At 45.9% G+C, this 24753-nt stretch overlaps 1 protein-coding gene across 2 annotated transcripts; it reads right to left on the minus strand.

Annotated features, from left to right (window-relative positions):
* Positions 1–1552: 1552 nt before the first annotated feature.
* On the minus strand, positions 1553–22250 carry RBX1 (ring-box 1). Of its 2 annotated transcripts, XM_039463193.2 has the most exons (5): positions 22129–22246; positions 19891–19969; positions 10247–10317; positions 5757–5842; positions 1553–1739 (listed from the first exon to the last, which is right to left on the minus strand). In XM_039463193.2, the coding sequence occupies exons 1-5, from the start codon at positions 22204–22206 to the stop codon at positions 1727–1729; spliced, it is 327 nt and encodes a 108-aa protein (XP_039319127.1). In that variant the 5' UTR covers positions 22207–22246; the 3' UTR covers positions 1553–1726. The 2 variants fall into 2 exon arrangements, with proteins under 2 accessions (XP_039319127.1, XP_074247460.1); XM_074391359.1 differs by lacking the exon at positions 5757–5842 and having other exon boundaries at positions 22129–22250.
* Between the last annotated feature and the right edge of the window lie 2503 nt (positions 22251–24753).

Here is a 24753-nt window from a genome sequence, read left to right on the forward strand (position 1 = left end):
CCATCCCCCACCCAAGAAATTTTAAACAAACTATGAAGGGTGGTGAGGATGAGGGAAACCTGAAGTCTTTTGTTAATTCAATTTTAAGTGACATCAGTTGTTTTTTTTTTTTTTTTTGAGACAGGGTTTTAGTCGCCCAGGCTGGAGTGCCGTGGCACAACTCTGGCAAACTGCAGCCTCGACTTCCTAGGCTCAAGCAGTCCTCCTGCCTCAGTCCCCCAAGCAGCTGCACACCACCACACTTGGCAATATTTTTTGTAGAGACAGGATTTCACCATATTGCCCAGGCTGGTCTCTTAACTTCTAAACTCAAGCCATCCTCCCACCTTGGCCTCTCAAAAGGACTAGATTACAGGCATAAGCCACTGTGACATCAATTTTTCTTTTCTTTTTTTTAAGATAGTCTCGCTTTTTCACCCAGGCTGGAGTACAGTAGCATTATCTCAGCTCACTACAACCTCCGCCTCCTGGGTTCAAGCAATTCTCCTGCCTCAGCCTCCCGAGTAGCAAGGACTACAGGCACCTGCCACTGCACCCAGCTAATTTCGGTATTTTTTAGTAAAGATGGGGTTTCACCATATTGGCCAAGCTGGTCTCTAACTCCCGACCTTGTGATCTGCCCACCTTAGCCTCCCAAAGTGCTGGGATTACAGGTGTGAGCCACCACGCCTGATGTGTGACATCAATTTTTGAACTTGAGTTCATAAATTGTCCTTTTGCCAGCCAGTATTATATATCTATCTTTTTCTAAGCGAAGAAGAGATAGCAAAATGTCATACACTAGGGGTCCCTAACCCTTGGGCTGCGGAGTGGATCCCAGTCCATGGCCTGCTAGGAACCTGGCTGTACAGCAGGAGGTGAGCAGGGTGGTGAGCGAGCATTACCACCTGAGCTGTGCCTGTCACATCAGCGGCAGCATTAGACTCTCATAGGAGCTTGAACCCTATGGCGAACTGTGCATGTCAGGGATCTAGGGTACAGGTACATCTAATGCATGATGATCTCAGGTGGAACAGTTCCCAAACCATCCCCAAGCACGCCTGAGCTTCCATGAAACCAATCCCTGGTGACAAAAAGGTTGGGGACTGCTGTCATACACAACCAAAGTTCACATTTGTATAGTGGTTTTACATTTTACAAAGCTTCTCTCTGTGCCCACGCGATGCCATTCAGTCCTGAGAAGCCCACAGTACAGAGGAGGAAAGCTCGGAGGAGAGAGGCAACTTTCCCAAGACTGCCATCAGCAACCAGGCTGTGGAACCAGGACTCAGAACTGGTTTTGACGACTGAATCCCACGTTCTCCTCTCATTCAGCTGCCCGCTGCTGTCACACAGGAGGAGAAAGCAGGGCTGACTGCTGTTTTGGGCGCCAGCGATCCACACTCTGCCTTGAGCTGTTGGATTCCTCATGACTAAGTAATGTGCTCCAGGACAAACCTGCTCTGGCCCTGATGAACAAACATTTCACTTTGGAAAGCTGAGTTTTCAGCCTTGGAAGAGGAGGCTCTGCATTTATGTTCACTTTGTTCATATACACAAGAGAGAGCATCCATTCTGCAATCCAACTGGACTTTATTTGACACATAATACAATATGGTTACAGAAACAGCAAACTGAAAAAACAAAGCAGAAAAACACAGTTCCATCTAATTTATAATTAGGTAACAGCAGGGAAAGTCATTGAATGAATAACAAAACCATTAAGCTTGATGGAAGAAGTCTTTTCCTAGTGCCCATACCTGAAAGAGAAAGTAAATTACTTTGATTAATTCCATGGTAATTTCCTGTTTGAGACATAAAACGTGGTTAAACATATAAGCAACTTAAGTTAGAACCTAAGTGACCACAGTGCGCTCCAAGACTGGGTGACGACAGTGACCCTAGCTTGGCTGTCACTGTGATTCCCTTTTCCCTCCCCATCTTTCAGAACTGCTTGCCTACTACCCTCTTAGTGATAGGCCCTCCCTGTGACTCAACTATAACCACCTGATGGGTGCCAGCAGCTGCCTGGTGGTATCAGGGAGTTGAGAGGGGAAGGTCATTGGTGGTTGTGAAAGGGAGCTCCACCTGCTCACTCCAAGCTCAGTTTAAACTTTTGGGTTCCCCGATCATGGCAGCCTATTTTCACCTCAACTCCAGGACTCAGGCATGTTTTGGGTAAACTAAATCATGAGAATCGCAATTGATCGGCCTTCAATTTCAAAATCTATCATCAGCTCCAGTTAGATTCAGAGAATGTACATTCTTATTACAGTCAGCTCCATACAAAGAGAAGCGAAGCTAGGCATGGATTTCAGGGGGGTTTGTTTTCCCCAACCCAAATTTGGCTCTAAGATGATAAAAATAAATAAGGGGCCAAGCATGGTGACTCACCCCTGTAATCCCAGCACTTTGAGAGGCTGAGGTAGGCAGATGACCTGAGGTCAGGAGTTCAAGACCAGCCTGGCCAACATGGTGAAACCCCGACTCTACTAACAATAAAAAAATTAGCCGAACGTGGTGACAGGTGCCTGTAATCCCAGCTACTCAGGAGGCTGAGGCAGGAGAATTGGCTTTAACTGGAGAGTTAAAGGTTACAGTGAACCGAGATCGCACCACTGCACTCTAGACAGGGCGACAGAGAGAGAACTTGTCTCAAAAAAAATAATAAAAAAAAATAAACGAGGTCAAGGAATTTCTTCCATATATAAACTGATTTCCTGAACACAAAATCCCTCATTATTATCTTTTGTCCTGGATCATTTTAGGCAGTTAGCCTGATTACAATAATTTGTTATATGGATAGAAACTAGGGCACTGGAACTCTGGATCACGGCTTCTTATAAGAAATCTACTTGTATATTGTCTAAAAAAAGTTATTGTGCCAAATTTCACATAGGTTAGGCTCTAGCATGTGAGATGGGCTGCAGAACAATCCTATCAGATTAAAGAATGCTGAAGAATTCCTTTTCCCAATGCACTGATAACCACCACCTAGGAAAGTCACCAGTTAGGCAGAGTGGCAGAGTCAAAGCCCCAAATAAAGAATTCTTCAAGGCCGGGCACGGTGGCTCAAGCCTGTAATCCCAGCACTTTGGGAGGCCGAGGCGGGTGGATCACGAGGTCAAGAGATCGAGACTATCCTGGTCAACAAGGTGAAACCCCGTCTCTACTAAAAATACAAAAAATTAGCTGGGCATGGTGGCGCGTCGCGTGCCTGTAGTCCCAGCTACTCAGGAGGCTGAGGCAGGAGAATTGCCTGAACCCAGGAGGCGGAGGTTGCGGTGAGCCGAGATCGCGCCATTGCACTCCAGCCTGGGTAACAAGAGCGAAACTCCGTCTCAAAAAAAAAAAAAAAAAAAAATTCTTCATAACCACCCCTGATTCTTAGATTTAGCCCTGGGCATATGTATGGGCAAAATGAGACAGTTTTGGTCCAAAAACGGAACCTTAAGCCTGCTCCAGGGCAGAGCCAATTACAAAGGCCCCCTGAAAACTTAGAAGAGTGCTCTGCCTTGACACATATTCCCATCATGGTTCCCTGTAGAATGCAAGCTCCAAGGACCATCTCAAACATTTTTATACCTTACACAGCACACAGCATACATTTTGCTGAAGAGAGCCCAACAGTACCACTCAGATACTCAGTATTCGGCAGGTTTCTTAAAAACTGAATATGCATTGATAAGACTTCCAAATGTTTTACCAAAATAAATTCTTGAATTGAAAGGCAAAATCACTGCACCAATAATGGATTTCTAAGCACTTCACAAACAAAAGAATCCTTTTTTGTTGTTGTTTTTTAAACCTAAGAATAGCTTAGTAAAGACTTATATTTAAGTCAAAAAACTCCTTTCCCATAAAAAATTCAGTAAAGAAAATGACCAATAATTCAAAATAAAAACTGCAGGAAGACACACACACATAGGCAGTTCACATAAAAACCTAAGAGATAAAAACATGATAATTTGCCCAACCTCACTGAAAATTCAAAAATGAAAATCAAATACTGATTGTTACCTATCAGAGTAGCTAAGATGGAAGAATTTTATAACAGAGCACTGGTAAGAAAGTGGAGTTCTTGCCGGGTGCAGTGGCTCACGCCTGTAATCCCAGCACTTTGGGAGGCCGAGGCGGGTGGATCACAAGGTCAAGAGATCGGGACCATCCTGGTCAACATGGTGAAACCCCCGTCTCTACTAAAAATACAAAAAATTAGCTGGGCATGGTAGCGCGTGCCTGTAGTCCCAGCTACTCAGGAGGCTGAGGCAGGAGAATTGCCTGAACCCAGGAGGCGGAGGTTGCGGTGAGCCGAGATCGTGCCATTGCACTCCAGCCTGGGTAACAAGAGCGAAACTCCGTCTCCAAAAACAAACAAACAAACAAAAATAATAATAAAAAATAAAAAATATGGGCCGGGCATGGTGGCTCACGCCTGTAATCCAAGCACTTTGGAGGCCAAGGCAGGCAGATCACCTGAGGTCGGGAGTTCAAGACCAGCCTGATCAACATGGTGAAACCCCATCTTTATAAAAAAAAAATTAAAAAATAAAAAATATGTTAAAAAACAAACAAACGGCCACGCATGGTGGCTCACTGCTGTAATCCCAGCACTTTGGAAGGCCAAAGTGGGTGGATCACAAGGTTAGGAGCTCAAGACTATCCTGGCCAACATAGTGAAACCCTGTCTCTTAAAAATAAAATAAAATAAAAAAGGCACATTTACATAAAGAAATACTCTGTAACTGTTAGAAATGAGTCAGTTATTTGTAGAAATGGAAAATCTCCAAAATGTACAAAATGAAAAAAAAACACAAGGTGAATTACTGTATAGGATACTCACATTTATGTCAACAACAAAAAATATATATATACACAACCATATAAATGCCAGTACATAAAAGAGATAGTCAGAAAATCTACTAAGAAGCTGTCCTGTCACTGACGGCTAGCTCCAGCAAGCAGGAGCAGGGGTCCACAGTGGGAAATTCATGAATTGTGGTACAACCTTTCAACCATTTAAATTTTTAAAAATTTACCAGGTCATGTTGTATTTATGTAATAAAATCTAATCAAGATAGCCATAAATGCTATATCAGAATTAATCAGTGTGAGATAAACCACTGAAATATGATAGGTGGATATAAGTCTAGCCCAAAGCTACCTGACATTAGGTAGTTCATGGAGCCTCATTAGCATGGGATGTAATTTTGGAAATATTTAAGAGTTTGTAGATTATTACATTTTCTACTTTTACAGACCCTAGAAGGCTATGAAACTTGCTGGGCATGGTGGTTCATACCCATAATCCCAGCACTTTGGGAAATCCAGGCAGGTGGATCGCTTGAGGTCAGGAGTTCAAGACCAGCCTGGCCCACATGGTGCAACCCTGTCTCTACTAAAAATACAAAAATTACCTGGGCATGGTGGCTCACACTTATAATCCCAGCTACTTGACAGGCTGAGGGGGAAGGATCACTTGAATCTGGGAGGTGGAGAGTGCAGTGAGCTAAGATAGCACCACTGCACTCCAGCCTGGGCAACAGAGTGAGACTCCGTCTCAAACAAAACAAAACAAAACAAAAAACAGGTTGGGAAATCCTAGGCTGCAAATGTCTAATGTTGGCAAATTCTTTGTGCATTTTCCATATAGGTAAGTCCTAGCTTAAGTAACCAAAAGCTAGTTTAAAAAAGTAAGGCATGTATCATGTCTCCACATGCTCCTTTCAGCCTGAGGAAAGTTAAAAAGCCCCATCGTAACAACCAGAGATACCTACTTTTGGAATTCCCACTCTCTGTTGTCCAACGGACACACCTGTCGTGTTTTGAGCCAGCGAGAGATGCAGTGGAAGTGAAAAGCATGCTGAAAGAAAAGATACAGTTTATTAAAAATGACTCTGCAGGCTCAGCCTTCGGCCGACAATAGGTCCCACAGGGCAGTGGCATAGGTGACATACAGCGGGCTGGGAAAGGAGATAACGAGAAGCAAAAGTTCAACAACTGATTACATCTTGGTTAGATGTGAGGGTATTTCCAAAAAAGCATTTGTTAAAAATGTCATTACTACTAAAGGAAATTGTTTAGGAAGTGCAGGAGTATGTGCTAGCACTGAGCCTTCTTCTCTTCTCTAAGAGAACATGGAATGTAGCTCCTTGGTCCCATTCAGCCTGTAAGGGGATACTTCCACTTTCCTTGGGAAAGGAGGCCCCTGATCACATGCAGACTTCAAAGATCCCCATTCCTGGCCTCAAGCTTCACTCCCACTCTCCCGCCCCTGGAGAATGCGACCTGTAGGAGCAGAGCCTTCTCCTCAGCCCTCGGTAGGGAAGTGCACGGCCACTGCCGCCCACCTAGAACTGAAAAGGGCCCTTCCCCAAGCTCCCCACATCCAGCTCAGCTCTGGTCAAAGGAACTTTACTTCCAGATTTATTCAGAGACATACTGATATTACAAGAGCTCAGTACTTTACATGCATTTAATGGGTAAGGGACTTTGTCTTAGGAAATGAGATAGGAGAAAACTGGGGTAAAAGGAAGTATTCTTATGAGGGACAAACACACAAGCAGCCTAAAGAGCATCAAAAGGCTTATTTCATAATCAAGAAAGGAAGTAAAAAGACAAGAGCACCAAGAACACCGGTAACTGACAGGGAGCTAGAAGTCTGTTTAGATTTGGGAAAAGGACAATCTGCGTGCAGTGTTTTGGTGTGGGCTAATGACATGCAGATGCTAATCACAAGGCCTCTGCAATGAGCACTTCTCCTCCTCCCTCTGTTCATGTGTGTATTAAGACAGACGCAGCAAGTGCTTCCTTCATTTCATCTGTGACTGGTGGGCTGTGGAGTAGCATAGGGAGAACTCACACCATAACCAAATGACAAAAGCTTTGCAGGCTTCATTTAATAACAACTGAAATCTGGTCAGTACATCTCCCAAAGTATGTAAGAACTTAAGGGATTATATAATATGGACTATTATCTTGTGAAATGTCTTTTAACAAAGACAAAAGGCTGGGCGTGGTGGCTCACGCCTATAATCCCAGCACTCTGGGAGGCCGAGACGGGTGGATCACGAGGTCAAGAGATCGAGACCATCCTGGTCAACATGGTGAAACCCCGTCTCTACTAAAAATACAAAAAAAATTAGCTGGGCATGGTGGCGCATGCCTGTAGTCCCAGCTTCTCAGGAGGCTGAGGCAGGAGAATTGCCTGAACCCAGGAGGCGGAGGTTGCGGTGAGCCGAGATCGCGCCATTGCACTCCAGCCTGGGTAACGACTGAAACTCTGTCTCAAAAAAAAAAACAAAAACAAACAAAAAAAACAAAGACAAAAAATATAACTCAGTAATTAAGAGTGGAATCCACAGCAAGTACACTAGGGGTACCCAACAGGACACATATTCTCCCAGAGTGATGGCTTTGGAAGATCCCTTTTCTGTTGACTCTCATATAACGCACTGTGAAGAGGAGAAAAAGCAGAATTTCCAAAAGGCAGAAAGCAGAGACATTTTTCTTAACCACCAGGTGTTGGGGTTGGGCTCGCCTAAGGTTATTGGACAGCTTCTCCGTCTCCCACCTCATCCACTAAGCACTTTGCTGCAGCAGTACAGGGTATTGGTATAGCTCGACTAAGTGAGAGAACAGCAAGTGCTGGGGACAAGGGGACTGTAAATGAGGTGCAGGGAGGTGACAGCAGCCCTGAACATGGACTAAGACGTATTAATGGGTATACTTAGCAGTCAAAGTGCAATTTTCAGAAGATAAATTTACTGTACTTGACAGTTTACAGAAGTTGATATACATTACCTCATTTGAGCCCTCACATCAACCCTGGCAGGCAAGCATGACAGATATTTTTATCTTCATTTTTCAGACAGGAAACTGAAACCCAGACAAGTGACTTGCTTAATTCACAGAGCTGGTTCATAGAAGACCGAGAACTGAACCCAGGACTAACCCAGAGGCTTCTGCCACACCATGCCGGCTCTCCTTCACGGCAGGCTCTCTGAGCAAATCTCTCCTTAGCCAAATTGAAGGGGAAGTTTACTGTCTTTTCCTTCCACATAAACATGGTTCTTAGTATATGTCTGCATGCTAGAGAGGGCAAAGAGCCCAATATACTTTTTTTTTTTTTTTTTTTTGAGATGGAGTCTCACTCGGTCACCCAGGCTGGAGTGCAGTGGCACCATCTTGGCTCACTGCAACCTTTGTCTCCCAGGTTCAAGTGATTTTCCTGTCTCAGCCTCCCAAATACCTGGGATTACAGGCACATGCCACCATACCCAGCTAATTTTTTGTATTTTTAGTAGAGATGGGGTTTTAACATGTTAGCCAGACTAGTCTCGAACTCCTAAACTCAGGTGATCTACCTGCCTCAGCCTCCCAAAGTGCTGGGGTTGCTGGGGTTACAAGTGTGAGCCAGGCCCCAGTATACTTTTTTTTTTTTTTTTTTTTTTTTGAGATGGAGTTTCGCTCTTGTTACCCAGGCTGGAGTGCAATGGCGCGATCTTGGCTCACCGCAACCTCCGCCTCCTGGGTTCAAGCAATTCTCCTGCCTCAGCCTCCTGAGTAGCTGGGATTACAGTCACATGCCACCATGCCCAGCTAATTTTTTTGTATCTTTAGTAGAGACGGGGTTTCACCATGTTGACCAGAATGGTCTTGATCTCTTGACCTCGTGATCCACCCGCCTCAGTCTCCCAAAGTGCTGGGATTACAGGCTTGAGCCACCGCGCCCGGCCAGTATACTTCTTTTATCCCCATAAAAGAGTAAAGCTTCCCTCTGGCCAACATGGGCTACTATGAGCCTGGCCAAAGGGTCCCAATAGAGACAGAAGAAGGTGTATCAGAAAGTGTGGGTAGGGGCTGGGCATAGTGGCTCATGCCTGTAATCTCAGTAATCTGGGAGGCTGAGGTGGGTAGATCACCGAGGTCAGGAGTTTGAGACCAGCCTGGCCAACATGGTGAAACCCCATCTCTACTAAAAATACAAAAATTAGCCAGGTGTGGTGATGCGCACCTGTAATCCCAGGTACTCGGAAGGCTGAAGCAAAAGAATCACTTGAACCCAGTAACCCCTCTACCTCAAATTTATATTTATTTAGATTTTTTTTTTTCTTTTTTTTTTTTGAGATGGAGCTTCGCTCTCGTTGCCCAGGCTGGAGTGCAATGGCACAATCTTGGCTAACTGCAACCTCCGCCTCCCAGGGTCAAACAATTCTCCTGCGTCAGCCTCCTGAGTAGCTGGGATTACAGGCATCCACCACCATGCCTGGCCAATTTTTTGTATTTTTACTTTTAGTAGAAATGGGGTTTCACCATGTTGGTCAGTCTGGCCTTGAACTCCTGACTTCAGGTCATCTGCCCAACTCGGCCTCCCAAAGTGCTGGGATTACAGGCATAAGCCACCGCGACTGGCCTATTTAGATTTTTTTTTAACAAGCACTTATGCTTAGTATGTGCTGGGAGCTGTTCTAATCACATTTTAACATAAATCATCTAATCCTGATTACAATTTGATGGGGTCTACTATCAGCCCCATTTTACATTAAGGGAACCCAAGATTACAGATGTTAAATGTCTTGCTTAATGTCACTTAGCAAGTAAGTCACAAAGATAGGGAATGGTAGTCTGACTCTAGAATCTCTTAGCCCTGAGTCATGCTGGGAACTGTAGGTATTCTGTCCCCATGACAATACAGCTTAAATAATGAATTTTTAACACATGCTGGAAATAACATATTTGATATTGGCTATCCTTCACAGCTGTCACATTCTTGGAAGGCCATTGAGTCCAATAAAGCTACACAAAACATTTCTGGCATAAGCCATGTTAAAAAAAATCCTAACTCAGTACATGTGCCACACTTAAAACACACACACATACAGAGAGACTTCACACTCAATTTACTCATCAAACTTAGTTCCATCAGACACCTGGTCTTTAAAAAAAGACTGTTTCAAAGGTAAAGATTTCTACCAAGAGAATATTCCAAAGGGTGTATGTACGTGTTGAAGGCAATTCCCATAGATGAAGCCCCAAAATACTGCTCACAAAAGTGGGTCCACTTTACAATCAAGTAAGCGCCTCTTGCAGTAACTAGTAATTTTTACCCTGCAACAGGTGAATAGTATGATGATTTAAAATCTTTTTCACTATTTGTATACCTTTTGGAAGAAAGGTGGGCTACTCATTTTTCCCCCTATTTTAAAAGCAGAAAAAGTCGAAGTATGTTTACAAGCCATGCTGATAGGTAAAGATGTTTCCTTACATTACAGACTCCCCATGCAACGGTACACTCTTCTGAAGTAGCAGATGCCTGGTTAGCTTGACATTCTATGCCTGTGGGAACAAGAGCAACAGCATCACTGGACCTTGGGAGCAGCAATGTTTCAATCTATAGCAGCCAAAACAATTCTCAAGTGGTTAATTAGCCATAATTGTTTTTTAATGAATGTGGGAAAGGGAGAACAGAGAAGACAGAGATAACAGTATGCTGATGATTTCTTATCCGTTTAAAAAGAGTTAACAAATGGGAAATCACATCTCACTCCTGTTGCCCAGGCTACAGAGCAGTGGCTGCATGAGCATGGCTCACTGCAGCCTCGACTTCCTGGGCTCAGGTGATTCTCCCTCAGCCTTCTGAGTAGCTGGGACTGTAGGCACGTGGCACCATACCCAGCTAATTGTTTATATATATATATATATATATATATTTTTTTTTTTGAGACGGAGTTTCGCTCTTGTTACCCAGGCTGGAGTGCGATGGCTCGATCTCGGCTCACCGCAACCTCCGCCTCCTGGGTTCAGGCAATTCTCCTGTCTCAGCCTCCTGAGTAGCTGGGATTACAGGCACGCACCACCATGCCCAGCTAATTTTTTGTATTTTTAGTAGAGACGGCGTTTCACCATGTTGACCAGGATGGTCTCGATCTCTTGACCTCGTGATCCACCCGCCTCGGCCTCCCAAAATGCTGGGATTACAGGTTTGAGCCACTGCGCCCGGCTGTTTCTATTTTTTGTAGAGATGAGGTTTCACCATGTTGCCTTAACTGAGGTGACCTCTTGATTGAGATCAAGATCTGATGGGTAAAGCACAACTGGGGGTAAATATTCAAAGAACAAGAATTACTAATGCAAAATTTGCTTTCTCTGATAATAGAGTAACTAAACAGTCTCCCTTCTGAAGAATAAAAAGCTTCAGGAGAAACTATTTAATAGGGGAGAATTACTTCAAACCACTACAGGTGAGAAATAGTAAAACAATTAAAAAAAAACAACAAAACTAGATGTTAATGGGTATATGTGGTTGTAGAGGAAGAGATACCACAATAAGGATTTTTTTTTCACCCTTCAAAAATAAGGAAAGTGGGCTGGGTGAGGTGGCTCACTGTAATGCCAGCACTATGAGAGGCCGAGGTGGGCGGATCACAACAAGCCGGGAGTGTGAGACCAGCCTGACCAACATGGCAAACCCCATCTCTACCAAAAAATTAGCCAGGTGTGGTAGAGCATGTCTGTAATGCCAGCTACTTGGGAGGCTGAGGCTGGAGAATTGCTTGAACCTAGAGGGCAGAGGTTGCAGTGAGCTCAGGTCATACCACTGCATTCCAGCCTGGGCAACAAACTGTCTCAACAAAAACAAAAAACAAAAACAAAGGCTGGGTGTGGAGGCTCATGCTTGCAATCCCAGCACTTTGGGAGGACAAGGAGGATGCATCCCTTGGTGTCAGGGATTGAGACAATGTGGTGTAACCCCATCTCTACCAAAAATGCAAAAATTAAGCTGGGCACAGTGGCTCACGCCTGTAATCCCAGCATGTTGGGAGGCTAAGGCAGAGGAATCACAAGGTCAGGAGTTCAAGACCAGCCTGGCCAACATGGTAAAACTCCGTCTCTACTAAAAAAAAAAAAAAAAAAAAATTAGCTGGGCATAGTGGTGAGGGCCTGTAATCCCAGCTACTCGGGAGGCTGAGGCAGGAGAATCACTTGAACCTGGGAGGTGGAGGTTGCAGCAAGCTGAGATTGTGCCACTGCACTCTAGCCCAGGCGACAGAGTGAGACTCCATCTCCAAAAAAAAAAAAAAGGAAAGAAAACAATTACCCAGGCATGGTGGCAGATATCTGTAATGGCAGCTACTCAGGAAGCAAAGGCAGGAGAATCACTTGAACCCAGGAGGCAGAGGTTGCAATGAGCTGAGATCACACCACTGCATTCCAGACTGGGCAACAGAGTGAGAGTGTCTCAGGAAAAAAAAAAAAAAAGGAAAGCAAAGAACTTACTTTTGCTAGAAGATTTACACTACAGAGTAACTTGGTTTGCCAACTGATAAAAATGAAGAATTGGGCCACACACAGTGGCTCACACCTGTAATCCCAGACTTTGGGAGGCAGAGGCAGGAGGATCACTTTAGCCCAGGAGTTCAATACCAGACTGGGTAACACAGCAACATCTCATCTCTAGAAATAAAAAAATTACCCATGCATGGTGGCACGTAACTGTGGTCCCAGCTACTAAGAAGGCCGAGGCAGGAGAATGATGGCACAGGCGGTTGAGGCCGCCGTACACCATGATCGAACCACTGCACTCCAGCCTGGATGATAAAGCAAAACCTTGTTTCAAACAAACAAACAATGGGCATGGTGGCTCATGTCTGTAATCCCAGCACTTTGGGAAGTTGAGGCAGGCGGATCATCCGAGGTCAAGAGTTCAAACCAGCCTGGCCAACATAGTGAAACCCTGTCTCTACTAAAGATACAAAAAATTAGCCAAGCATGGTGGCAAATGCCTATAATCCCAGCTACTAAAGCAGCTGAGGCAGGAGAATTGCTGGAACTTGGGAGGCAGAGGTTGCAGTGAGCCAAGATCGCGCCACTGTACTCCACCTGGGTGACAGAGCAAGACTCTGAAACTCCATCAAAAAAAAAAAAAAAAAAAAAAAAAATCCAGGATCTATGCAATGTATTTAAGAACTTATTGAGACTGGAATACACTACTATATTTAAAAGAATGGCAGGGAAAAGTAAATATGACGTATTTACTTTTCATGAGACTACTTATTACAAAATTAGCTAAATAAGAGCCATAATTATTAAAGTGAAAATGAAAACTGTTTCAAAGCACATTATCATGTTTAAATTTGACCTGGGTCTTTCTTTTGACTGTGGCCACAGCACTACAAACCTAAAGAATCCTTGGCCGGATGCAGTGGCTCACATCTGTAATCCCAGCACTTTGGGAAGCCGAGATGGGCGGACCATCTGAGGTCAGGAGATCGAGACCAGCCTGACAAACATGGAGAAACCCTGTCTCTACTAAAAATACAAAAAATAGCCGGGTGTGGTGGTGCATGCCTGTAATCCCAGCTACTCAGGAGGCTGAGGCAGGAGAATCACATGAACCTGGGAGGTGGAGGTGGCAGTGAGCCGAGATTGTGCCATTGCACTCTAGCCCAGGCAACAGGAGTGAAAACTCAGCCTCAAAAAAAAAAAAAAGAATCCTTCAGGCCCCCTTCATGGTAGAGTCCTTTCCTTCCTCCCTGCCATACCTATCACTCTCAATTCCTCCCTACCCTTCAAGACCCAGCTTAAATCCCTACTTCTTGGCAGGGCGAGGTGGCTCCCACCTGTAATCTCGGCACTTTGGGAGGCCAAGGTGGGAGGATCACCTGAGGTTGGGAGTTCGAGACCAGACTGACCAACATGGAAAAACCCCATCTCTACTAAAAATACAAAAATTTGTCAGGCATGGTGGTGCATGCCTGTAATCCCAGCTACTCGGGAGGGTGAGGCAAGAGAATCCCTTGAACCTGGGAGGCAGAGGCTGCAGTGAGCTGAGACCATGCCATTGCACTCCAACCTGGGTGACAGTGTGAGACTCCGTTTCGAAAAGAAAAAAAAAATTAGCTAGGTCTGGTAGTGTATGCCTGTGGTCCCAGCTAGTTGGAGGCTGAGATAGGAGGACTGCTTGATCCCAGGTCAATGCTGCAGTGAGCCATGATTATGCCACTGCACCCAAGCCTGGGCAACTGAGCATGACCCTATCTCTAACAACAAAAAATACATAAAAATAAATAAAAAATAAAGTGTTTCTTTTTTGGGATAAGGTCTCACTCTCTCACCTAGGCTGAAGTGCAGAGGTGCAATCTTGACTCACTGTCATCTCCGCCTCCTGGGCTCAAGTGATCTTCCCACCTAAGCCTCCCAAGTAGCAGTAAGTCACCATGCCTGGCTGATTTCTTGTAGAGACAGGGTTTCACCATGTTGCCCAAGCTGGCCTTGAACTCCTAGGCTCAAATGATCCACCTGCCTTGGCCACCCAAAAGTGGAGGTAGCCGGGCGTGGTGGCTCAAGCCTGTAATCCCAACACTTTGGGAGGCCGAGGCGGGTGGATCATGAGGTCAAGAGATCGAGACCATCCTGGTCAACATGGTGAAACCCCGTCTCTACTAAAGATACAAAAATTAGCTGGGCATGGTGGCCCGTGCCTGTAATCCCAGCTACTCAGGAGGCTGAGGCAGGAGAATTGCCTGAACCCAGGAGGCAGAGGTTGTGGTGAGCTGAGATCGCACCATTGCACTCCAGCCTGGGTAACAAGAGCAAAACTCCGTCTCCAAAAAAAAAAAAGTGGAGGTAGCTCACACTTAAAAGGGTTGACAGGTTGGAGCTACCTCATCTGGCCAAGAGACTTTTTTTTTTTTTTTTTTTTGAGTCAGAATTTCACTCTTGTTGCCCAGACTGGAGTGCAATAGTGCGATCTCAGCTCCTACAACCTCACAGTTTCAGTCTTGTTGCCCAGACTGGAGTGCAATGGTGTGATCTTGGTGCACTACAACCTCCACCTCCCGGGTTCAAGTGATTCTCCTGCCTCAGCCTCCCGAGTAGCTGGGTATACAGGCATGCCCCACCATGCCTGGCTAATTTTGTATTTTTAGTAGAGACAGAGTTTCTCCATGTTGGGCAGGCTGGTCTTGAACTTCTGATCTCAGGTGATCTGCCCACCTTGGCCTCCCAAAGTGCTGGCATTATAGGTATGAGCCACCACGCCCAGTCAGAGTGTCTTTGCTTTTTTTTTAACTGAGTTTAGTTCTTCTTGGCCAGGCTGGAGTGCAATGGTGCCATCTTGGCTCACTGCAACCTCTGCCTCCCGGGTTCAAGAGATTCTCATGCCTCAGCCTCCTGTGTAGCTTGGATTACAGTTGCACACGGGCCACCATGCCTGGCTAATTTTGTATTTTTAGTAGAGACAGGGTTTCACCATGTTGGGCAGGTTGGTCTTGAACTCCTGACCTCAGGTGATCTGCCCACCTCAGCCTCCCAAAGTGCTGGGATTACTGGCAGAAGCCACCTGCGCTGGCCCAAGAGAGTGTTTCTTTTTTTTGAGGCGGAGTTTTGCTCTTGTGACCAAGGCTGGAGTGCAATGGCACGATCTCGGCTCACTGCAACCTCCGCCTTCTGGGTTCAGGCAATTCTCCTGCCTCAGCCTCCTGAGTAGCTGGGATTACAGGCATGGGCCACCATGCCCAGCTAATTTTTTTGTATTTTCAGTAGAGACAGGGTTTCACCATGTTGACCAGGATGGTCTCGATCTCTTGACCTCATGATCCACCCGCCTTGGCCTCCCAAAGTGCTGGGATTACAGGCTTGAGCCACTGCGCCCGGCCCAAGAGTGTATTTCTTTTCTTTTTTTTTTTTTTTTTTTGAGACGGAGTTTCGCTCTTGTTACCCAGGCTGGAGTGCAATGGCGTGATCTCGGCTCACCGCAACCTCCGCCTCCCGGGTTCAGGCAATTCTCCTGCCTCAGCCTCCTGAGTAGCTGGGATTACAGGCACGTGCCACCATGTCCAGCTAATTTTTTGTATTTTTAGTAGAGACGGGGTTTCACCATGTTGACCAGGATGGTCTCGATCTCTCGACCTCGTGATCCACCCGCCTCTGCCTCCCAAAGTGCTGAGATTACAGGCTTGAGCCACCGCGCCCGGCCTCCAAGAGTGTATTTCTTAAAGGTAAAGACTTGAGACTGGGCATGGTGGCTCAGCTCTGTAATCCCAACACTTTGGGAGGCCGAGGCAGGGCGGACTGCTTGAGGCCAGCAGTTTGAGTGGGTCACATCTATAAACCTTGTGCTTTGGGAGGCTGAGGCAGGCGGATCATCTGGCCAGGAGTTCAAGACCAGCCTGGCCAACATGGTGAAACCCTGTCTCTACTAAAAATACAAAAAAATTGGCCGGGTGAGGTGGCCCACATCTGTAGTCCCAGCTACTCGGGAGGGTAAGACGGGAGAATCACTTGAACCCGGGAGGCGGAGGTTGCAGTGAGTCAAGATTGTGTCACTGTACTCCGGCCTGAAAGAGAAGAGACTGTGTCTCAAAAAAACAAAAAAAGGTAAAGACCGGATCTCAGTCATTGTTTTATCCTGGTGCCTACCAAATGCTCAGGATATATCATTGGATAAATAAAAGATATGACTTAGAAAATATTTTCATAAATTTTGTTACAGGATTTCAATATCCTACTCCACATGACACTTAAAATACATTATGAGACAAAAAAGGTATCTAACTGAAAGCCTACTGTGATGTGTCAAGCATTTTACTCTAAGAGAAGACAGAATATGGATCACTTTTGTCTTTTGCGGTCCTTCTAAAAAGTGCATTTTCTCATATCCAGAGACATATACACACTGACTTAAACATAGAGAAAAAAAAATCAGGATTGTAGAAAATCATTAAGTGTTTTCAAAAGAGAGCGCCAAGAAAGTAAAATTTTTTCTAGGTTTAACTCCTTGTGAAAATGTAAGGCCCAGAGACTAGCAAACATGTAATCAAAGACCCCACCCAAACACATTCGAAATCGTGCATGTGTTTTTCTGTGATGAGTCCATGTCACCTATATTAAACATTATGGTAGCTGCTGATCCCTTGGCTGTAGTGTGAAGAGATAAACAGTGTCAAAGCTCAAAGAAGCCAAGTGCAATACATGACCAGTATATGCCATGACTGGTCTATGACGCTTTACAACACAAAATATTTGATTTGTGCCTTCCAAGTTGAAAACAACTGAGCAAATTTAAGATAAGATCTAAAGCTTAACTATGGGTTAGTCTTACATTGCACAATAAAATAGCTATTAGCCACATGTGACTGCTGAGCGCTTAAAATGTGGCTAGTCTGAATCCAAATGTGCCATAAGCGTAAAATACACACTGAATTTCAAAGACCACACAAAAACCAGAATGTAAAATATTTCATTTTTTTTTACATTAATTACATGTTGAAATAAAAATATTTTGGTTATAATAGTCTAAGTAAGATAGATTAATTTCACCTTTTTATTTATTTTTTCACTTTCTTAATGTGGGTTCTAGAAAACTTCAGGCCAGCCACAGTGGCTCACACCTGTAATTACAACATTTTGGAAGGCCAAAGCGGGAGGATCACTTGAAGCCAGTTAGAGACCAGTCTGGGCAACAAAGTGAGATCCTGTCTCTGGGAAAAAAAAAAAAAAGGAAGAAGGAAAATTTTAAATTATATATGTTTGTATTTGTGGCTTACATTCATATTGGACAGTGCTAGGTTAGACAAAACCAATGAAGAGGTGAAGAATATTCCAGGCAAAAAGAATAGGTTATATAAGGGCTCTAAAAAAGAGGACGGACACTCAAGAATGGAAAAGCAGGCCAGGTGCGGTGGCTCACACCTGTCATCCCAGTACTTTGGAAGGCTAAGGTGTGCGGATCACTTGAGGTCAGGAGTTCGAGACCAGCCTGGCCAACATGGTGAAAACACTGTATCTATTAAAAATACAAAAATCGCCGGGCGCAGTGGCTCAAGCCTGTAATCCCAGCACTTTGGGAGGCTGAGGTGGGTGGATCACGAGGTCAAGAGATTGAGACCATCCTGGTCAACATGGTGAAACCCCATCTCTACTAAAAATACAAAAAATTAGCTGGGCATGGTGGCACGTGCCTGTAATCCCAGCTACTCAGGAGGCTGAGGCAGGAGAATTGCCTGAACCCAGGAGGCGGAGGTTGCAGTGAGCCGAGATCGCGCCATTGCACTTCAGCCTGGGTAATAAGAGCGAAACTCCGTCTCAAAAAAAAAAAAAAAAAAAAAAAAAAAAATCAGCAAGGCGTAGTGGCAGGCACCTGTAATCCCAGCTACTGAAGAGGCTGAGGCAGGAGAATCCCCTGAACCTGGGAAGCGGAGGTTGCAGTGAGCTGAGATCAAACCACTGCACTCTAGCCTGGGCGACTCCGTCTCGAAAACAGAAGAAAAAAAAAAAAAAATGGAAAAGTAGCCAGGGACCCTGACTGCTTCTGCCACTATGGTCAGTTAGAAAAAAAAAGAGCATCCAGGTAAACCATGACAGTGAGCAGGAGTGACTCAAGATGAAGTTGGAAAAGCAGGTGAGTGATCTGAAAAGTAAGTTCCTATAATTCCAATTCTAGAAACTTGAAGTTTCTTTCCTTCATTTCTGGCCTCAGTAACAAATCATTTTAGTTCGTGGATGAAAAAGTAACCTCAACTGTTCCTGGTATGATCAACATTCTTGTCCCTACTATAAGGACAGGAAATCAATCCATCAAAGGCTATAATTGAATCACTATGTGCTGACCCACTACATGTAATAAATATGTGAAGATTTAAATAAAATTTCTTTTTTTTTTTTTTTTTTTTGAGACGGAGTTTCACTCTTGTTACCCAGGCTGGAGTGCAATGGCACAATCTCGGCTCACCGCAACCTCTGCCTCCTGGGTTCAGGCAATTCTCCTGCCTCAGCCTCCTGAGTAGCTGGGATTACAGGCACACACCACCATGCCCAGCTAATTTTTTGTATCTTTAGTAGAGATGGGGTTTCACCATGTTGACCAGGATGGTCTCAATCTCTCGACCTCGTGATCCACCCGCCTCGGCCTCCCAAAGTGCTGGGATTACAGGCTTGAGCCACCGCGCCCGGCTAAATAAAATTTCTTTAGTGCAATTAATTAATTACCTATTTAGATGTTAGAAATGATGTCTTTTTTTTTTTTTTTTTTACTATGTTTGGGGCTAACATACAAAATCCTTACTCCTTAGGCTTCTTTCCTTTGTAAACACTGACTGGCAAAAATTAGCTCAGATAGAATTTTTTTTTTTTTTTTGGACACAGAGTCTTGCTGAGGAAGGCCGAGGCGGGTAGATCACAGTTTGTAGTGCAGTGGTGTGATCTCAGTTCACTGTAACCTTCACTTCCCAGGTTCAAGCAATTCTCCTGCTTCAGCCTCTCAAGTAGCTGGAATTACAGACATGCACTATCATGACCAGCTAATTTTTGTATTTTTAGTAGAGATGGGGTTTCACCGTTTGGCCAGGCTGGTCTTGAACTCCTGGCCTCAAATAAGCTGCCCGCTTCTAACTCCCAAATTGCTGGGTTTACAGGCATGAACCACCATGCCTGGCTAATCTTTGTGTTTTTAATAGAGTTGGGGTTTCACCATGTTGGCCAGTCTGGTCAACTCCTGGCCTCATATGATCTACCCACCTCGGCCTCCCAAAGTGAGCCAATGTGCCTGGCCTCACATAGAACATTTTAGCTCAAAGTTTATTTTCCTCCGTTCACTATTTCTACCTTTGAGTCTAGGTACAAGATGGGAGATACGCAGGAAGAGTCAATAGTGCCTGTTGTCCACAATTCATTCTAAATGTGTCCCTGCCATCTTAGACTGAGTAGATTTATTCTGAGAGCTGGGTATGCCTCCAGGACATCATAAAAAAACTACTCTATTTCCAACACACTAACGGATTAGATACAGAAGACTGAGTGCTCAGCGTCATAGGCTTCTATCTCCTTGTGAAGAAGAAAATTGGTCACATCAAGATAGCCACAATCTCTGTAACCTTCTCAACTTCCTCCCATCCTCCTCCAATTACTTACAAAGATCCATAATGTGGTTCCTGCAGATGGCACAGTTATCAACCACAATATCCCAGGCCCAGAGGGCTACTGCATTCCACTGCAAAGACAAAAAGAGGGAACAATGCATTCTCCTTTTAACATGCACTCTTTACAACTTCATGCTGCAGCTGCAGTTACCATCTCTTCGGCCACAGGGAACCACCAAACAAAAGTTTCTGGATATTACATTATTCTTATTATATCAAAGGACAAAGGCAGACTACACGTATGTTCTCCCATTCTCCAAAAGGCTGTGTATGTGAACACAGAAATTAATGAGTCATTTTTGTTTCCTATAGTTTAAAATAATTTAGTCAGTGGCCAGGAACAGTGGCTTGCACCTATAATCCCAGCACTTTGGGAGGCCGAGGCGAGGAGATCACCTGAGGTCGGGAATTTGAGACAAGCCTGGCCAACGTGGCGAAACCTCATCTCTAGTAAAACTTAGCCGGGCATGGTGGCAGTTGTCTATAATCCCAGCTACTTGGGAGGCTGAGGCAGAACTGCTTGAATCTGGGGGGCAGAGGTTGCAGTGGGTTGACATCGGGCCACTTTACTCCACTTTACTCCAGCCTGGGCAAAAGAGTGAAACGCTGCCTCAAAAAAATTTTTTAAAAATGAAATAATTTAGTCAGCCATATCAATGTAAGCAAATTAGGAACAATTTTTAATTGCCCATCGTAGGCTTAATAAACACAAACTTGAATTACTGTGCAGGTTTTTGTGGCAGTTGCAGAAAAGCTCAAAATCTGAGTTAAGTATCTGCTCTTCCAGGGAGCTCCTGAAGCATGAGCAATGAGGTGAAAGCTAGGGAACAGAATGAACCAAGATGATCATGGGATCATAAAATGGATAATCATGGGATAAGCTGGATAATTAACTACCCGTTGTCAGTACACAGACCAAGGTCATCACTTAAATCTTAGAAGATTACTTCATAACAAATTCTAGAATTCACTAGAATTTTGTTTGATTCTTACCATAAAATAAACTCATGTTCCCAACTTTTATAAGTCTTCTATTAAGATAACTCCGGTAAGAGTTTAACTAAAAGTGGAATTTCAGTTATTCGACTCTGGCTTCCTCAGTTACGAATACTGCCAAACCTTCATCACTTTCAATCCCCATTCTCAGTGCCTTGTAACTTCTTTCCCAGTTTTCACATCACAGCTTCAACTTGGAGGAAAAGCCCCTCTTCTGTTATTCTTCAATATGGCTGCTGGCTCTGACTGAGCAGCAGTGGCCACAATGAGACACCAAAAAGCACTAGGAGCGGGGATATGTCAGTGTTTAACCAGATGTTCCAGGAATATCTTCCCTATTTCAGAATCTCCATTTTGAACAGCTTTCATGTTAGGTGGGAATCGACACTTTTCCCCAAACTGTGGCAAACCACTAAAAGGCATTTCATATAAAAAAAAAACGTTCCATCTTAGCTTTCCCACTCTTACCAAGTCATTCGCGACTAGTATTCAACCCTCCCTAAATGCCACAGGATTTGGGCTCGGATTTTCTTAACAAATGCCACCATGCTTTTAATTTTTATTTTGGAAGGGGGAGATTGTGGACGTGACAGAGAACCCAGGACTGGGGTGGTTATGTGAAAAGACAACAGGCGACTCAGAAGAGCCAAGCATTACACTTCAGACTCTTTAGACGGTGTGAGGCCCAGAGATGGGGTTAATGGAGGCCTCGGTTCGGCGAGCACCAAGCCTGGATTCCTCAAAGTGAGAGGACCCCAAGCTTCAAAAAGGGGCGGGGCAAGATCACCAGCGGGGCCCCTCAGAGGCCTCCAATGCAGTACGACCTCTGGTTGTTCCCAGCTTTCGCCGCACTGCCCCATCCTCCACCGCCGCAGTCGCCCCGACTCCCCATTTCACCCACCCTACCCCACCCTGTCCTTCCTCCAGCTCTCAACCACTCCAGTGACAGCTCAGGCGCTTGGCTCCTGCCGCCAAATCGCAACCCAGCGTATCTCAATAAGCAGCTCCGTGATTGGCCCCTCAGCCTCAGAGGGAAACCAACACGTCCCCTGACAGTGGGCCACCATCACGCCGATCAACTCTAAGACCCGCCCCCCGGCTTCCTTTCGTGGTACCCGGTCCCAGGAACGCCCTGAAATGAAACCCTTTACTCCGCGCCTCGACCATCCTGGGGCCTGCCAGCCAGATCCGCGCCTCTCTAGCTTCCCTGAGGAAGGTGCTGGCGAGACCCAACCTTTTTCACTTCAAAGCGCTTCTTGCCCGCGCCGCTGTTGGTGCCGCTCGGGGTATCCACATCCATCGCTGCCGCCATTTTGGAAACACAAGGTCCGTCGTCCGACCACCGCGCCTGCGCAACTGCGCACGCCTCACTCCCCCGCCTCCCGGCACCTCCTCCCGCACCCCACCCTTTACTGGAGCGAGAGGGGCAGGTGGGGGCGGAGCTCGTCACCACGCCTCTTAAAGGGGCTGGCGCAGATCGCCCCACCCGCGTCGTGTCGGCCGGGGAGGGGGCGGTGGCGGGAGTGGCTGGGGCGGGGCCGAGGCTACGTGAGCTAGCCTGGTGGAAACGCTCGGCAGGGTTCGCTTTCGCGGCCTCTTCTGGGAAGCCCCCGTCCACACTCCGTCAGCTGGGGCGGCGGCCGCTTCCTCCGCATGAGCACGACCTGCGCCGCAGCCCTACCCAGCTTGTCGGGCTCGCCGGGTCGCCGCGCGGCTCCCTGTGCCGACGGGGAAAGGCGCGGGGGTGGGTGCCCGCCGCCTGCCCCAGAACCCGAGAGCCCTCGCTGGTCTTTCGCAGACTCTGACCCGCCTCGGAGCCAGGCCCGAGATGCAGTCCCCCTGAGAGGGCTGGAGCCCAGGCACCGTCTGGTCTCCCATTTCTATTCGGGAACTGCTCGGGGATTCGATGGGAAGAAGGGAGACCTCAGAAGGCCTTCCCTAAGGCCAGACTGAGCAGGCCCCCAGCCCTGCCCTGACCCGCCCGCCAAGGCTGGGGGGTGGCCTCTGCGCCCGCCTAGTCGCAGTCCTAGGACCGCCTTTGGTTGAGGTGCACGGCTTCACCGTAGCGTGTGTCAGTCCCCACTCCCCCTTCCTCAGTTGTCATCTGCGTGGGGTGATTTCTTCCCAGTCTGTGTCCTCTTTCTGCTGCTTGAGCTATAATGAAACCGACCCACCTGAAGTCACTGCATTTCTTGAATTTTGTGAGGCATTCTGACTTTTTTTTTTTTTTTTTTTTTTTAATAGAGAAAATGGGCCGGGCGCGGTGGCTCAAGCCTGTAATCCCAGCACTTTGGGAGGCTGAGGCGGGTGGATCACGAGGTCAAGAGATCGAGACCATCCTGGTCAACATGGTGAAACCCCGTCTCTACTAAAGATACAAAAAAATTAGCTGGGCGTGGTGGCACGTGCCTGTAATCCCAGCTACTCAGGAGGCTGAGGCAGGAGAATTGCTTGAACCCAGGAGGCGGAGGTTGCGGTGAGCCAGGATTGCGCCATTGCACTCCAGCCTGGGTAACAAGAGTGAAACTCCGTCTCAAAAAATAAATAAATAAATAAATAAATAAAAAAAAATAAATAAATAAATAGAGAAAATGTCTCACTGTGTTGCCCAGGCTGGTCTCGAACTCTTGGGCTCAGGCTGTCCTCACACTTCGGCCTCCCAAAGTGCTGGGATCACAGGAGTACGACACCACGCCCAGCCCAAGCACCTGTACTTTGTGCCGCGCTCCCATTTTTGCCTAGACCAGGACTCCCTTTGACATCTCTAACCGTGCAGAGGTGTGACTGCCAGATCACTCTTAGATCTTGTACAGGTTTATTTGAAGCCTTGAATTTTCTCTTAAAAGATAACTAGAGAGTAATGGAATGTGCTGACTCTATTGCTAAAGAGAAATAATTGGCTGGGCATGGTGGCTCATGCCTGTAATCTCAGCACTTTGGGAGGCTGAGGCAGGTGGATCATATGAGGTCAGGAGTTCGAGACCAGCCTGGCCAACGTGGCAAAACCCCATCTCTACGAAAAATAGAAGAATTAGCCAAGTGTGGTGGCATGCGCCTGTAGTCCCAGCTACTCGGGAGGCTGAGGCAGGAGAATCGCTTGAACCCGGGAGGCAGAGGTTGCAGTGAGCCGAGATCGTGCCACTGCACTCCAGCCTGGTGAGAACGAGACTCCACCTCAAAATAATAACAGTGAAAGAATTGCGATTTGTTTCCTTTTTAGTCATAAACAGAAACAACAGATCCTGGAAAACACCACCACAGCTTTAACCAGACTTGAAAAGAAAAATTGAGACCTTAAAGGGCTATACGAACCCTACAGTTTTTCTTAGCCCAAGTTTTAATGATTTTATGTGAAAATATCTGTCATTAATGTATTGTGTGCCCACAGGTCCTGATGGGAATACTAGAAACACATTGTAAATTAAGGTGTTGAAGACATATTTATCCATCATTCAATAGAAGTATTGATTTGTGCCAGGTTCTATTTTAAATAGGATAGCCATAGTAAGAGTCAAATAAACCCCTAGTTAGGGAATAATACACAAGTCAACAAATAAATACATCAAGAAGTCTCAGCCGGGTGAGCTGGCTCACGCCTCTAATCCCAGCACTTCGGGAGGCCAAGGCAGGCAGATCACCTGATGTCAGGAGTTCCACACCAGCCTGGCCAACATGGTGAAACCCTGTCTCTACTAAAAATACAAAAACAAAAATTAGCCGGCCATGCATGTAGTTCCAGAGCTACTTGGAAGGCTGAGGAAGGGGAATCTCTTGAACCCGGGAGGTGAAGGTTGCCGTGAGCTTAGATTGTTCCACTGCAGTCCAGCCTGGGTGACAAGAGTGAGAGTTTATCTCAAAA

Source organism: Saimiri boliviensis, chromosome 21 (assembly GCF_048565385.1).
Source record: "Saimiri boliviensis isolate mSaiBol1 chromosome 21, mSaiBol1.pri, whole genome shotgun sequence".
NCBI lineage: Eukaryota > Metazoa > Chordata > Mammalia > Primates > Cebidae > Saimiri > Saimiri boliviensis.

Excerpts from the sequence above, each read along its gene's own strand:
- RBX1 (XM_039463193.2), bottom strand. The coding sequence starts at position 22,206 with ATGGCGGCAGCGATGGATGTGGATACCCCGAGCGGCACCAACAGCGGC. Across the intron at positions 10,318-19,890 it reads GAACCACATTATGGATCTTT|GCATAGAATGTCAAGCTAAC; the intron begins GTAAGTAATTGG and ends TTGTTCCCACAG. Across the intron at positions 5,843-10,246 it reads TTGCATGGGGAGTCTGTAAT|CATGCTTTTCACTTCCACTG; the intron begins GTAAGGAAACAT and ends CTTTTCTTTCAG.